This window comes from Lissotriton vulgaris, chromosome 6 (genome assembly GCF_964263255.1).
Source record: "Lissotriton vulgaris chromosome 6, aLisVul1.2, whole genome shotgun sequence".
Classification (NCBI taxonomy): Eukaryota; Metazoa; Chordata; class Amphibia; order Caudata; family Salamandridae; genus Lissotriton; species Lissotriton vulgaris.
In genome coordinates, this window is record NC_141694.1 from 205,341,787 (window position 1) to 205,356,739 (window position 14,953).

The window sequence follows — 14,953 nt, forward strand, 5'->3', positions numbered from 1 at the left end:
GACTCCTAAATGCCTTCTGTGAATACTGAAAGTCCTAAAATTACGATTTTTCTCAATTTAGTAGTAGTAAAGTTAGGACTACTAACTTTAGGACACCTAAATGCCTTCTGTGAATACCAAAAGTCTTAAAATTAGGATTTTTCTCAATTTAGTAGTAGTAAAGTTAGGACTACTAACTTTAGGACGCCTAAATGCCTTCTGTGAATACCAAAAGTCTTAAAATTAGGATTTTTCTCAATTTAGTAGTAGTAAAGTTAGGAGTCCTAACTTTACTACTACTAAATTGAGAAATATCCTAATTGTATGACTTTCGGTATTCACAGAAGGCACTTAGGAGTCCAAAATGTAGGAGTCCTAACTTCTGTGAATACCGAAATGAGTAAGTGCATTCTGTGAATGCCAAAAGTAGTAAATTCATTCTGTGAATACCAAAAGTAGCAATTGCAATCTGTGAATACCAAAACAGTAGTAAGTTTAGGATTGAGTCTTAAATTCATTCTGTGCATCGGGCCCTGTATTTTCACAATATTAATAAAATCTTGGTTCAAATATTAGTATTTTTGTATGTGTGAGTGATTGTGTCTAATACTTGAAAGTTTTCTTTTGTATTAAATAAGTACACTCTAAGAGTCACATGTATCAACATTTGTAATTGAGATTACTTAAGTGCGATTTTCTGCGAAAAGCAATTAGTTAATCACTATTACCAATATTAGTATTGGATGGTGGTCCTGAGGCGGAAGCCGGGAGCTGGTGTTTTAATCTGTTTTAAAAATTACCTGTGTAATAATCTGTGTGTTTTAAAACCTTTACCTGACCATCCTTTGGGACACTTAAACCGCGCAGCCGACTAACGCGCTGCCACGGTGATTGCTGCCATTTCTAGGGAAGCCCTCGCTCCTGGACATGCCCACTGACGCTCGGACACGCCCCTCACCCACACTATATAAACCGCGCCTTTTCCCCAGCGCGTCTTAGTATTGGATCGTGCTCCTGAGGCGGAAGCCAGGAGCAGGTGTTTTAATCTGTTTTAAAAATTACCTGTGTAATAATCTGTGTGTTTTAAAACCTTTACCTGACCATCCTTTGGAACACTTGAACCGCGCAGCCGACTAAGGCGCTGCCGCGGTGATTGCCGCCATTTCCAGGGAAGCCCTCGCTCCTGGACACGCCCACTGACGCTCGGCCACGCCACCCACCCACACTATATAAACTGCGCCTTTTCCCCAGCGTGTCTTAGTATTGGATCCTGCTCCTGAGGCGGAAGCCGGGAGCTGGTATTTTAATCTGTTTTAAAAATTACCTGTGTAATAATCTGTGTGTTTTAAAACCTTTACCTGACCATCCTTTGGGACACTTGAACCGCGCAGCCGACTAAGGCGCTGCCGCAGTGATTGCCACCATTTGCAGGCAAGCCCTCGCTCCTGGACACGCCCACTGACGCTCGGCCATGTCCCCACCCACACTATATAAACCGCACCTTTTCCCCAGCGCGTCTTAGTACTGGATCGTGCTCCTGAAGGCGGAAGGTGGGAGCTGGTGTTTTAATCTGTTTTAAAAATTACCTGTGTAATAATCTGTGTGTTATAAAACTCTTACCTGACCATCCTTTGGGACACTTGAACCGCGCAGCCAACTAAGACGCTGCCGCGGTAATTGCCGCCATTTCCAGGGAAGCCCTCGCTCCTGGACACGCCCACTGACACTCGGCCACGTCCCCCACCCACACTTCCTTAAACGATGTGTCTCCCCCGGCCGCGCAGCGGACGTGCGCGGCGGGTGCGCCGCCTGCGCGCTAAAGGCAAGCCCGTCTGCGCCTGTCCGCGGACGGCCGGGGACAGGGGCCACATCCCTGATCCCCCTCAAACATCGAGGAAGTATTATAGCTCAGGGTCCCTCCACAACCTAAGACCCCCTTTAAAAACCAGCTGTGGTCACCCCTACCATCCCCTAGACCTTCCCTCTCTCTGCTCAAACTGTAACATCAGGCTTAACACCTCTCAGCAGAAAAATGATCCACAGAATTACACTATGCTTCTTCTAAACTGCAGATCCCTCCCAAAGCATAGCACGGAAATCTCTTTAATGATAAATTAACTATTACTAGACGTAGTCTTTCTAACCGAAACCTGGCTTACTCCCGACTCCGAGCCAGACCTGATACAAGCATTCCCACCTGGTTATCAAATATCACTCAGGGCTCGCACACAGGGGAAAGGCGGAGGTCTTGCAATCATTTACAAATCCCTATATCAGTGCCACTGCATCTCGGACCCCATCCCAGACTGCTAAAGCATGTCCTTCTCCCTCAAGCTCACTCCTAATGACAGCTTCACAGGAACACTTGTCTATCGCCCTCCAGGCCCACTGATTCAATTTCATACTACTTTACCCTCCCTAGTAGCAGAACTAGCTATGTCTCCCTCCAACTTTACCTTGCTGGGCGACCTTAACATCCATTTCGACGATAGCTCAGACAACACAGCAAATGATCTAACTGCGAGCCTGGCTGCAGTACAACTGGAGCAACTAGTCCGAGCCCCCACGCATAACAAAAGACATCTGCTGGACCCTGTATTCAGCAACTGCAACAACCTTAGGGTAGGCCCCATCACCCCTCTCCCATGGTCCAATCACTTTCTAATCCCTCTTACCTGGTCCACATGCAAATCTGTATCCTGCACTCCCTTCCCACGAAAAATGAGAAACTGGTCTAGGCTCCCACTAGAACAGTGGACTAGGTCCCTAGCGAACTCAAGACCCTCACTCTCCCCAAATCCCTCGTCAGACAGCAGGGAATTCGACAATTGGATACGGAAGTCCATTGATCCCATACTCCCCACTCGCAAAATCACCTTAAAGAGACCTCAGGAAACAGCCCCTTGGTACTCAGATGAACTCAGAGTGAAAAAACGAATCTGCAGGAAACTTAAGAGGAAGTGGCGTCTGGGGTATGCCATCGCAGACAAAACCACGTACAGGAAAGCCATTATAGCCTACAAAACTGAAATAAAAACGGCACAATCCTCCAATTTTAGTGGAAAAATTATGAAGGCCAGATCTAAACCGAGAGAGATTTATCAAATAGTAAAAACCCTCACCAAGCTGCCCCCTCCCATAGTCCCAAATGATAACCCCATTGCGCGCTGCAATGACCTAGCGGAATTTTTCTATCAGAAAATAAACAAAATCTATGTAACATTTGAAGCCCCAACCTTGGAAGCCCCCATGGTTGAACTTCAGCTCCCTACTAAGGCGGAGTACCACCCGCGAATAGCTCTGGATCACTTCCCCTTGGTAAACCTATAGTCACTGGAAACCTTGACATTACAGGTAAAGTCAGGCTCCCCAAATGACCCAGCTCCACCCAGCACTATGACCGCCGCCAGTAAAGTCCTTCTTCCTACTCTCATGGAGCTGCTTAACAACTCCATGATAAAAGGAAGTGTGCCTCCAACATGGAAGCAGGCTATGGCGATGGAACTCCTGAAAAAACCCAACCTGGACCCCAAAAACCATAACAACTACCACCCCATCTCCCTTCTGCCTTGGGTGAGCAAGATCCTGGAGAGACAAATCAATCTCCATCTTACAAGGTTTCTCGAGTCTAACCATCTACTCGATGCCTCACAGACAGTGTTCCGCCCCAAACATGGGACGGAAACAGCTTTGCTGGCCGTGACAGAAGAAACCAAGCGGATCCTGGATCGAGGGAATCAGTGGCAGTCATCCTCCTCGATCTAAGCGCAGCTTTCGACACAGTATGCCATAAAACCTTGCTGTGTCGACTTCTCGATCTAGGAGTGTCGGGAGACGCTCTGGCCTGGCTAAGATCCTTCCTGAGTGAAAGGACTTTTCAAGTCTTTGAAGGAGATGCTATCTCCGAAAGTAAACCGTTGGACTGTGGGGTACCGCAAGGCTCTTCACTTAGCCCCACGCTGTTCAACGTGTACATGAGGCCGCTGGCTGAGATCATCCGTCCATATGGCATTAAGATCATCACATATGCGGATGACACTCAGCTAGTGGTCTCCCTCGCACAGAAGAACAGTGAGCCGGCACAAATCAACCTAACGACCTAAATGGAAGAGGTCAGGAGATGGATGACGGCATCTTCTCTTAAACTTAACGGCGATAAAACCGAGCTCATGTTGCTTGGCCCTCCAGCTCTGTCCACCATCGACCACCTATGGCCCATCAGCTTGGGCACTCCCCCAATTCCGAAAGACAATATCAAAAGTTTAGGGGTCTGGCTGGACAAATCCCCAACCCTCAACACCCAAGCCACAAAAACATCTGCAACCTGTTTCGGGATCATCAGGATGCTGAAAAAAATTCTGCCACTCCTGCCCTTTGAAGCCAAGCAAATTGTCATACAAGGCCTAATCCAGTCCCGACTTGATTTCAACAATGCCCTTTACTTAGGGGCACCGGAGTACGTGCTGCAAAAACTCCAGCGGACCCAGAACTGCGCTGCACTCACGCTGCTGTAGATTCCACGCGGAGTATCAGTGGTACCTGGGCTGAGGACCCTACACTGGCTTCCTGTCAGGAAGAGAATAAAATGTAAAGCCATGTGCATATCCCACCAAGCCTTCTGGAGAACCGGCCCCAAAATCAACCACTCCCTGCTCTCCCCCTACTGCCCCAGCAAACAACTCCGATCCACTCACGCATTCCTAGTGGTAGCCCCCCGGATCAAGAGGTCAAGAGCAGGAGGAAGGTCCTTCACGCTCAGCGCCGCCAAGCTGTGGAACTCCCTCCTCCTACAACTTAGATCGAACCCCAATCTGTTATCCTTTCGCAAGGAGCTTAAAACACTCCTTTTCTGCAACTAACTAACCTCCAGCTACTCTCCTCAAGGCAGTTTCCTTTCTATTAGCGCTTGGACGCCTAAGGGCAGCAGTCGCGCTCAACAAAACCCCCTTAATTTCATATAAAACTCAGAGTTTCATTTAGCGATTCCTTTAGGGTTACAAATCGACCTAACACATTAACATTAATGAGGTACATCGTAATGTGCGACACCCTAGGATTCGCTGCAATCACGGGCATGGTGGCCTGCTAGGGCCAGCAGACAACTATGTCCGTGATTGTTCTTCAATAAAGAACTCATTTTGTTAAAAACCAGCCTGTTTTCCTTTAAAGGAAAATGGGTTGTGTTTAAAAGAAAAGAATGAAAAGTTTTCTGCCTGCTCTTAAAAAACTTTTTGTCACAATTCCCAAAGGGGAAGGGGTCCTTTGGGGACCCCTTCCTATTGGTAAATGGGTTGCCACTAACTTGAAGTTGCGAAATGCGAATATTTTGTGACTGTATTCTTGGTCACAGAACATTCATACATACCGCTGCAATTCGATATTTGGCAGGGAAGCCCTAAACACGCCCCTTTCAAATAAGGAATCGCAAACCGATGCTGCGATTCAGTAACAGGTTATTGAATCGCAAAACAGGGTTTATTACATGGGAAAAGCTTTTTTGCGTTTGCAAACTGGCCGATTCTGCAAACCTTCCTGGCTGCGAAAGAAAAATAGCTATATACATGTGGTCCTAAAGCCTTAACATCTGTCTTTTCTCACAGGCTGCTAATTTGATGTATGCAAACACATTATGTAAAAACTTCAAATATGTAATATTTGCCAGTTTTAATTAAATAGCCCTTAAGTAAGACGTCAAACAAAATGGCATATAAACAGGGCGTTGCAGATGAGTGGGTAAATTGAGAATTTCAAGACATTGCGTATCTATCATTATTAAAATACGATAAACATGTTGGCAGGCTATGATAGCTACATTACAGAAGGGTATAGTTTAATTAGAAATTGTAACAGCATTTTCAGCAGCGCATTGTTGATGTTTATCAATGATGTACAGCAAAACATGTCTTCCCTCCAAAAAGTTAAAATCAAAAAGATAAGCACTGAACCCAAGTATATTCTAAAAAAAGTGCGGTTGTTTGTACTGCATACAAATATGCTGCACTTACTTGCTGTTGATGAGCCTTGGACTTTAAATTGAAAACTGTATTTGTTTGAGTCTGTTGTACAACATTGTAGGGGCACGGTTGATGGGCAGGTGTATATTCCATCCACAATATTTGTTGTGAGTTGTGATTTTGAAGGCAGCGGCAAAATCTTAACGACAGTGCTGTTGCTGCTACTTGATATTCTTTGAGACACTGTGCAGGTGTATGTGCCTGAAACAAAAAAAAGAATGGATTCAGGTGTTATATGGTTCAGAGGCGTCAAACTTAAAAATCAATTTCATTTGCAGATATATTGCTATATATTGAAAAGACCTTGTTATATATTGACAAGACATTTAGGGCCAGATGTATGAAGCTCAAATGGGTTCACAAACGCCAAATGTTGGCGTTTGCGAACTCATATGAGCAAAATGGTATGAATGTAGCAAATTTCATCCAAAAAAAGGAATCACAAATTTGCGATTCCTTATTTTGCGATTGCATGTAAGGAATCGCAAACTTTGCGATTCCTTAAATGCAATGTATGATGCAAAAATAAATTGCTAATTGTCCCTAAGGAATCGCAAATTACCACCAACTTCAAGTTTGTGGTAATTTGCAAATTTATTTAAAAATGCCCATTTTTGCATTTTTCAAAGTGCCATGTGATGCACATACATGCCCTTAGGGCATGTATGTGCACCCCATGTGCACCCATGCTTATTTCAGGGGTGCAACAGGGTGTCCTTTGGACACCCTTGCACCCTTGAAATTATTCTCAATTTGCAGTTTGCAAATTGCGAATCGCAAATTGAGAATAATTTCACATTCATTCCTATGGCCTCCTGGCCCATAGAAATGAATGGGAAATTATTCCTTAATTGCGATTAGCAATTAGCTAATCGCAATTAAGGAATTTTAAGAAATCGCTAAAAAATTGCGAATTTCTACATTCATACCATTTTGCAATTCTCAAATAGCGCTATTTGAGAATCGCAAAAGTGTATCTTGATACATCTGGCCCTCTAAGGCGTGTTCCTTGGTATCTTTATTACATAAAAATAGGGATTTATATAAAAATAGGGATGAGAAAATGTACACCGGCTGGATTTTAGGTTCCATGAAAGGGTAAATTAACTGTGTTTAGACATTTGTTCAACAGCAGCAACTTGGTGAGTTCTCTGTCAAAATGAGTGGTTTATACCTGCAGAATCAAAGCCATTAATATACTGGTACAGTTCTGGCAATGTCCAATGTCATTATCTAAGTTTCCACCAACATGTGCAGCTGCAGCACTGCACCCCCAATCAAGAGATGAACTATTAATCTGTAGGTCACAGTAAAATTATACTACACGTGCCCAGGGTCTGTAAATGTAATGCTACTAGTGAACCTAGACAGTTCCAACAAATTAAGTACAACTGTGTATCTGGACAGCATAATCGTCAGAGTGTGGAGACAAAGTCCGTAAAAATCAGAGAATGATGGCCTAATTCCTAGCTTGGCTATCATCCTTTCCATTAATCAATCATTAAATCAATCAATCAATCAGGAATTTGTATAGTGTGGCTACTCACCCGGGAGGGTCTCAGGGCACTGGGTGGGGGGAGGGGGGGGGCTGCTGATCCTTCTGGGCTTGGAGGTTTAGTCGAAGAACCAGCCCTTGATATCCTCCCTGAACTGGATCAGCAAAGCGGATTGCCTGAGGTGGAGGGGCAGGGTATTCCAGGTCTTGGTGGCAAGCTAGGAGAAGGATCCTACTCCGGTTCTGGTCTTGTAAGTTCATGGAACGGTGGCCAGGGCAAGTAAAGCAGTGCGAAATTGTATGGCGGGTACGTGGAATGAGAGGCAGTGGTTCAGGTATACTGGTCCCAAATCAAGGAGAGCTTTGTAGGCATGTGTGAGGAGCTTGAAGGTGATTCTCTTCTTGATTGGGATTTATCGAAGGGGTTCTGTGATGTGGTTGCGGTGGGGGTTGTTGAGGACCAGTCCTTTGCAGGATAAAGATTAGAGTAAACAGGGCTGCATCTCGGTCACAGTACATAGTGTTCCAGTATAATCTCAGAAGAAGTGATACTCATCTGCGTGTGGCTCAGAGGGAGCTTATATAATCAAAGCACTGTTGCAATTGCACTGGGTCAAAGGTGCAGAGCTAATGCGAATGTTGATCTAGAGCCTAAGAGCTGTCTCCAACTGGACAACCAAATGCAAGGGCATCACGTTTAATGTCCCATGACTTGTCAGAGTGTATAAGCAGCATGTTAATATGCTTACTTGGAAATAAACTATGTGCATTATAATTTATAAGCACATTATCATTTAAGTGCAAAACAAGTACAAAAGATACCTTTAGAAAAAGTGCCAAGTTGAAAAGTGTACCTGAAAATTGAGACTTAGGGGTCTATTAGTATGGCGGATTAGAAAACCACCCTGACCGCCATGGTAGCGGAAATCAACCCTCCCGCCGTACCGCGGCAAATCCGGCAGTCTGATTGGGATCAACCGCCAAAAAATCAGACCGTGGCAGAACGAGGCCACAAAAGACTGCCGGTAGCGGGCGGAGCTGTTGAAAATCTGTCGGCGGCGGTCATATTTGCGGCGGAATCCCACTAAACTGCATCCAGGCCAGCGGAGTGACTGCAGGTAAAATTAGGATTTCCCCGATGTGACATCGAAACGGTCCTGCTGTTTTGGACGCTGCGATCGCTAACAGTGATGAATGGGAGAGTAGGTGGAAGGGCTGTTGCACAGCCACCGCTGTGGATGCTCTGTGACAAATATGGCGATGGGGAAAAAAACATACTACAAGGCCTCCAAGTGCATATATCAAACTAGCACTGCCCCAAAAACACCTAACACACCCCGATGACACACCCCATGGCAACTTCAAATATACAAATCCAAGGAGAACCGACACAACACACCTGACAGCAATACCCCATTTGGATACACCCACATAGCTGAGTATAAAACCAGCCCCTTCCCTGACCATAATCCTTTCCACTACTCCACAACTGAAGGGCCCAACCACAGAGAACAAAGAATAGGAAAATCTGCTCACATCACAACAACACACATACACAGCCCCACACCACCCCCACACCCCTCACAACTGCACTTCCAACATTTGCACAACACACACCATGACACCACAGAAAATGCCCAAATTCACAAAGAGTGATGTGGATGTGTGCAGTGTTTGGCATGTGTTCTCTCTTACAGCTGATAGATGCTCTGTGTGTGATGTTCTATTTGCATGTCATTGTGTGTGATTTGTTTGTGCTTTGTGATACATTCAGATGTGTGTTGCAAGTGTAGTGTGCATTACTTGTGCGTCTGTCACATGCACTTAGGGCTATTCTTGTACCTGGGCTTGTTTGGAGTGCACCTTGGTGTTTTCTACTTTATATTTAACCTGTCACTTGTCAGGATTGTACATAGGCAAACATGTGGTACACTATTAGACCAAGTAGACTTGATGGGTGGTGTGGTGTGGTATGTCTTTCTGTGTTTTCTTATTGGCCCATTGCTCCCAGTTTGTGTCCATGATTGTTTGGAGATGATGCACTTCTTGTCTGTGTTGGGTTATGGTGTCTGTGCATTGTTCCTGAGTGATGATGTTGTGTACTCCTGTTTTGTCTGGGCTCCCATTGCCTTTCCAGTTTTTCTGCACAGGTCTGGCCTTGTTGTACTTCTGTGTATGTTGTTTGTGAGTTTTATGTTTGGCAGTTGTTTTGTGCCAGCATTGGTTCAGGCATTCCAGAGTGTGTGATGTTTGTGGATGCCCCCCAGGGGTGTGATTGTTTGTCAGTGTATTCACAGTACATTATGTGCACCATTCTGTGTGTTTGACACTGGTGTTGAGTGTTGCAGGTGTGAGGTGGGTGGGGAGGGGTTGTGTGTGAAGCCAACTTGTGTTTGACAGTCATGGAGTGTGAAAAAGTGCCCTGTGTGTTGTGCTGATGACACACACATGTCAGGTTATTAGATACTGATGTGCGGCTGATCACTGTTTGACTTCAGAGACTTCCTATCATCCCTGTGTCTATGCATGGGTTGCCTTGCTGTCTCCCTGGGTTGTTGCACACAGGTGACTGTGGTTTAATTTTACTCACTGTGCCAGCCATGTGTGATTTGATGGGCTAAGGGTGCTGTTATATGTTCCTTCTCTTGCATTTGATGTACACATGCTTTGTGGCTTGCTCCTTGGCTTTACATTAGTGTCCACCTCACTTTAGCTTTGTTCATTTCTTTTCCTCCATTGCTGCTGACATCTGGTCTATGTATGTGGCTGTGTGTCAGTGTAGGGTGTGTCTGTGTGACTTGACAGGCAGTGTGTCCAGCTGAGTGATTTATCATATTCATTGGGTGTGTTCATTTTGTGATTGGACTCAGTTTGCTTGACATTAGTGTAGTGTGGGTGTGGTGTGAGGGTTGCCCTGGCCCTGAGCATATGTGCTCTGTGTACCTGAGCAGCCCCACCTGTGGAGACTGTCTCCCTAGTTGTTTGGTGTGTGGTGCTGGGTGTTGGTTCACCTGGCTAGTTATTGTGCATGGGGGAGCACAGAGGGTGCACATGGCATGTCCCTTAGTGGGTGTCGGGGGCCTAGTGTGTGGAGGGTGGAGGTGTGGCCCTATGATCTTTGTGGACTGCCCATGCCTGGCGCTGGCCCTGCCTTATACATTGTGCACATGTTTTCCTGCTTCTTCGCTGCTGCAGTGACTTGACCAGGACATTCCATTGATATCGCGGTTGATGGGTGACCTGGATGCAGAGGGGTGATTTACTGACAGGTAGGACAAGTGGTGGCCAGAAGAGATGGGAACCCCCCCTATTCCTGTAACGAAGGTTAAGAACCTGGGAGTTCTAATCGATAACCATCTCTCCTTCAAACCCCAAGTAAATGTGTTGACTTCTTCCATCCACTGGGTTTTGAAAATCATTAGGAAAATCCTTCCCTTCCTACTGGATGGTTGCAAGAAAACAGTGGTGACGGCATTTGTGCTCTCCTGCCTTGACTATTGCAACAGTCTGTTCCTGGAGGCCCAACAGGGGCTGCTTAACAAACTGCAGGATCTGCAAAATGCAGCAACCCGTCTTATTACGGGTCTATCCAAGTTCTCATCCGTTTCTCGGGAGCTGAGGAAGCTACACTGGCTTCCAGTGCGTAAACGGATTATGTTTAAATCAATGTGCATAGTTTTTAAGGCAGTCCATGGTTTGGGCCCACTGTTTCTTCAGCAGCATTTCCAATGGTACAAACGGGGCAGACAGCTTAGGTCGTCTAGTATGGATCTGATTAAGACTTATTAGGAAGGCATGCTGGGGGGGGGCAGAAGCTTCGTTAGAGGGGCAGCCAACGCCTGGAATGCCTTACCTTTGGTGCTGAGACAAAGCTTGGACCTGATGACCTTTCGGAAAAATCTTAAAACATGGTTCTTTAATCACTAGGCAGGAGGCTTGAAACCGACGGGAGCTATCACTACAGCACCAGGACACCGGTTGGTAACAGCACGCTCTATAAATGATATAAATAAATAAATAAATAAGTGTGTGTACACTTGTGAATGTGTCCCAGTCCCCACCAGGGTGTCTGGTGTGGACAGGAACCGTTTATCAGCGCATGAGTTGTCTGTTTGTTGTGGCTATGTATGGAGTTGTGTGATTGCGGACCTGCTGCGTTGTCCGCGACAGTGCATAACTTGCTGGTAGTGTATCAGGTACAGCACCGGGAAAACGTGTAGAGCTGGATCCATAGCGGTTGGGACCGGGTGGAGGAGACCAGGAGTCTGGTTTCACGCTCCGCTGTTGTGTGTCCACCGTCTATGGTTGGACAGTCTCTCTGCTGCGGAATGACTGGCTGTTTGGGGCATCCTGATTTGTACGGCAATTGGGATGTTATTCCGCACAGTAGTGGGTCCCTACTGGCTCCCACCGCCGTGGTGGCGGGCACATTTTTTTTTGGCGGTACACAGTGCACCGCGGCAGACGGGAAATGGGCTATGTTTGCCAATTCTAATATGGCAGGCATGAAGACCGCTGCTGGCATGCGGAAAATGGCATTTTCTGCTATAACCAGTACTGCGTGGTGCCTCCGCCCTCATCCTAATGTGCCCCTTAGTGTGGGCCTTGTTGTAGCTTACAACAGTGCGACCCACTCGAGTAGCCTTTTAAAGGTGTTTCAGGTATGCCATTGCAGTCTGTGTGTGCATTTTGAAACTGAAAATTCATCCTGGCAAACTAAACATCTAATCAGGCCCAAACCTTCCTTCTTATTACACATATGTCACCCCTAGAGTAGGCTCTAACCTGCCCACGGGCAGGGTGCCATGTATTTAAATAGTTGGGCACGTCCTGGTAGTGAACAACTCTTCAATGTATTTTTCACTTCTGCAAGCCCTGGCTCTCTCATAGGATAACATTGGAGTTTTCTTATCACATGTAATAAGGATAACTTCCAAATGAGAACAGGTAAACAGTTTTTGATCGGTGCCCCTAGAATTGTAGTGAAAAACCCTCTTTGAAAATGACACTTTGAAAAAGTTGGCATTTTCTTGCCTTAGCCATTTATTGCTTGCAACTTGACTCTGGGTCACACGATTAAGTGAGCCTGGATGGGCTATCAATGCCAGGAAGGAAAGGGGGAGGCAGGCACAGCACTATTGACACCTGAGTAGGATGTTCCCTAACTTCACACAAAGGATTGCATATCTACATAACATAGTCTGGAGTCAGGGGAGGCAGGAAATATATGTACTTCAACGGAAATACCCAAGCAGCTTCTCTCACTTCAAAGCAGGCACCAGTTACAAGTACTGGACCTCAGACACCAGCTCTTCAGTATACATCAGGACCTGTGGAAGACACTTCCAGGAAGGAGGATTGCTGTGCTGCTTCAAGAACTACCACTCTGCTGGACTGCTGCCCTGAAGAACTGCCTTCCCTGCTGTCCTTCTGCCTGGGTGAGAAGGACTGGACCTGCAACCTGTACCCAGGCCCACCAGAGTAAGTCCACTGGCTAGTCTCTTGTAACCAGCCCCTGGACTCTGCAACTGTGGGTTCTACCCTGCCACGCGGTGCCACTCCAGTCCTGGTCCCTTGGACGTAGGCCTTAAGCTTCGCCCATCTGTGTATCCAGCAGAACTGACTCATCTCCTTTGATGTGTGGCACAACCCAGAACAGGGACAATGCATTGCCTCAGCTGTGGCAATTGTTCCAGTGCAAGGACTGCATATCAACCTCCTATATCTGGCATTGATGGACAGTTAAAACTGGCCTTGTGTTAGCCAACTCTGAATAGGGTGGGCGGACACACGACCAAACCTCAGATGGCCCTTACTTTTGTAACATTCAGAAATGTATTTGTACAATGGAGATGCAGTAGTTTCCACCGTCTACATACTGAAGTCCTGCCCAAATCTAAATGAGGAGGGCAGAACTTTGCCAGAGTGGGTACTCCTGTGGAGTACCCTCTCTTTCAAAATACAAATCAGGCCCTTCATTTCTTTTTTCAGTGCTTAGAATCCTCCAGTTGGACAAGAGTGTAGGCTGTATCCCCCAACTAGTTGCACAAGTTTAGATACCTTCCCACAGAGGACCCAATGAAATGCATTTGTTGCTGAGAAGAAGCTCCAACCTGGGGGTAAACCTGGTATTTATAAATGAAAGGAGTAGAGTACAGGTGATGTTCTGTTTTTATCAACCTCTGTCTAGAGTGAGAACAAGAGAATCAATTTAGCATGGTTGCATATTATTTTACAAGAAAACTAAAATGAAGAAAAGTTTGAATAGAGTGGCCAATCTGGCGAAAGAAGATAGGGTGAACAATATGAGATTGGTAAAATAATGTGGCTGAAATACGGAAAAAAATGGACAGTACGCATTGTGAATTAAGCAAGGTATCTGACCATACTCTTGTTGCAGTGTGTAAGTAGCAAAGGTACGGCCTGATGTAGCACCTACATACACATAGTTCCTCCACAACTATTATATGCTTTTTTCTGTACTTCCCTATACTCGATTGGATGTGTAGTCAATGTAATCCTCTACTACCAAATGTAAAGCTGGAAACGAGATTAGGTCCAGCCCTTCAAGTCCCTACACAGGTCTCAAACAGCAGGTGCAGTCCTCTTTCTGTTTCACAGCTCAGAAAGTATTGTGAGGATGGTGCCTTTAGGTGCCGCATTTATGGTGCGACCTAGCTAGTGAGAGGGGGCAAGGGGCACCTGGTTCCTCTTTATGTAATGGGAGTAAACGTTTTTTGTGGCAATCCTACCTAATTTTCCAACAGTTCCTGTTTGCCCACAGTTCACCTGTTTTCTAAAATCCAAGATGGGGAGACCTTTTCTCCCTTGTGCAGAACCTTTGTGTCTGCTCAGAGGATTGAGCAATCCCCTCCATTTCTGTCACATAAAACTGGTTCTGGGATACTTCCCTCTTGCTAGACTCTGAGCCAACTGGCGACCTGGGGAACAAGGACTGCCATTCTCCAGATGTCATTTACTGCTGAAGAGGCAGCTTTTTTAATGAAGTTCCTGAGCACACTCATAACTGTTCTTCCTGCAAGGGGAAGACAAGCAACAGTGGTTAAATGATTTTCTAGCTGGTCCCAAACCCGATAACAGAATAACAAAAATTGTAATCTATACTTTACATTCCTCATAGGACAGCCAGGGCTTCCCAGAGTGAAAACAGCTTTTGAGGACTTCTAACTTTAGTGACAAGGTAATATGAAATGTATGTATGTCCCACGTTTAAATACAATGCATCCTACCTTGGGTGCTACATGGTAGGGTGCTTATTAATATTTAAATGGAAGGGGTTACCTTCTCAAAAGGGTTATTTTGACGGGTCAGGCTGTGGGGTCAAACTGCAGCAACCTGGCTACAATGGTAGGATTAAACCCATGTTTTCCTTTTTTGCACTAGTGGATGGCACAATACGAGCTGCCGTCCACAAATTAACTTTCAATTCCATGGGTCTATTTCA

General features: G+C 45.7%; 1 protein-coding gene across 1 annotated transcript in view; it reads right to left on the reverse strand.

Moving 5' to 3' along the window:
- LOC147707026 (uncharacterized) overlaps positions 1-14,953 on the reverse strand; it is a 686,292-nt gene that overhangs the window by 245,816 nt on the left and 425,523 nt on the right. Inside the window, exon 12 of the mRNA XM_086925617.1 lies at positions 5,985-6,194. Coding sequence (XP_086781743.1) covers positions 5,985-6,194 — 210 coding nt within the window. The remainder of the gene's footprint in view (positions 1-5,984; positions 6,195-14,953) is intronic.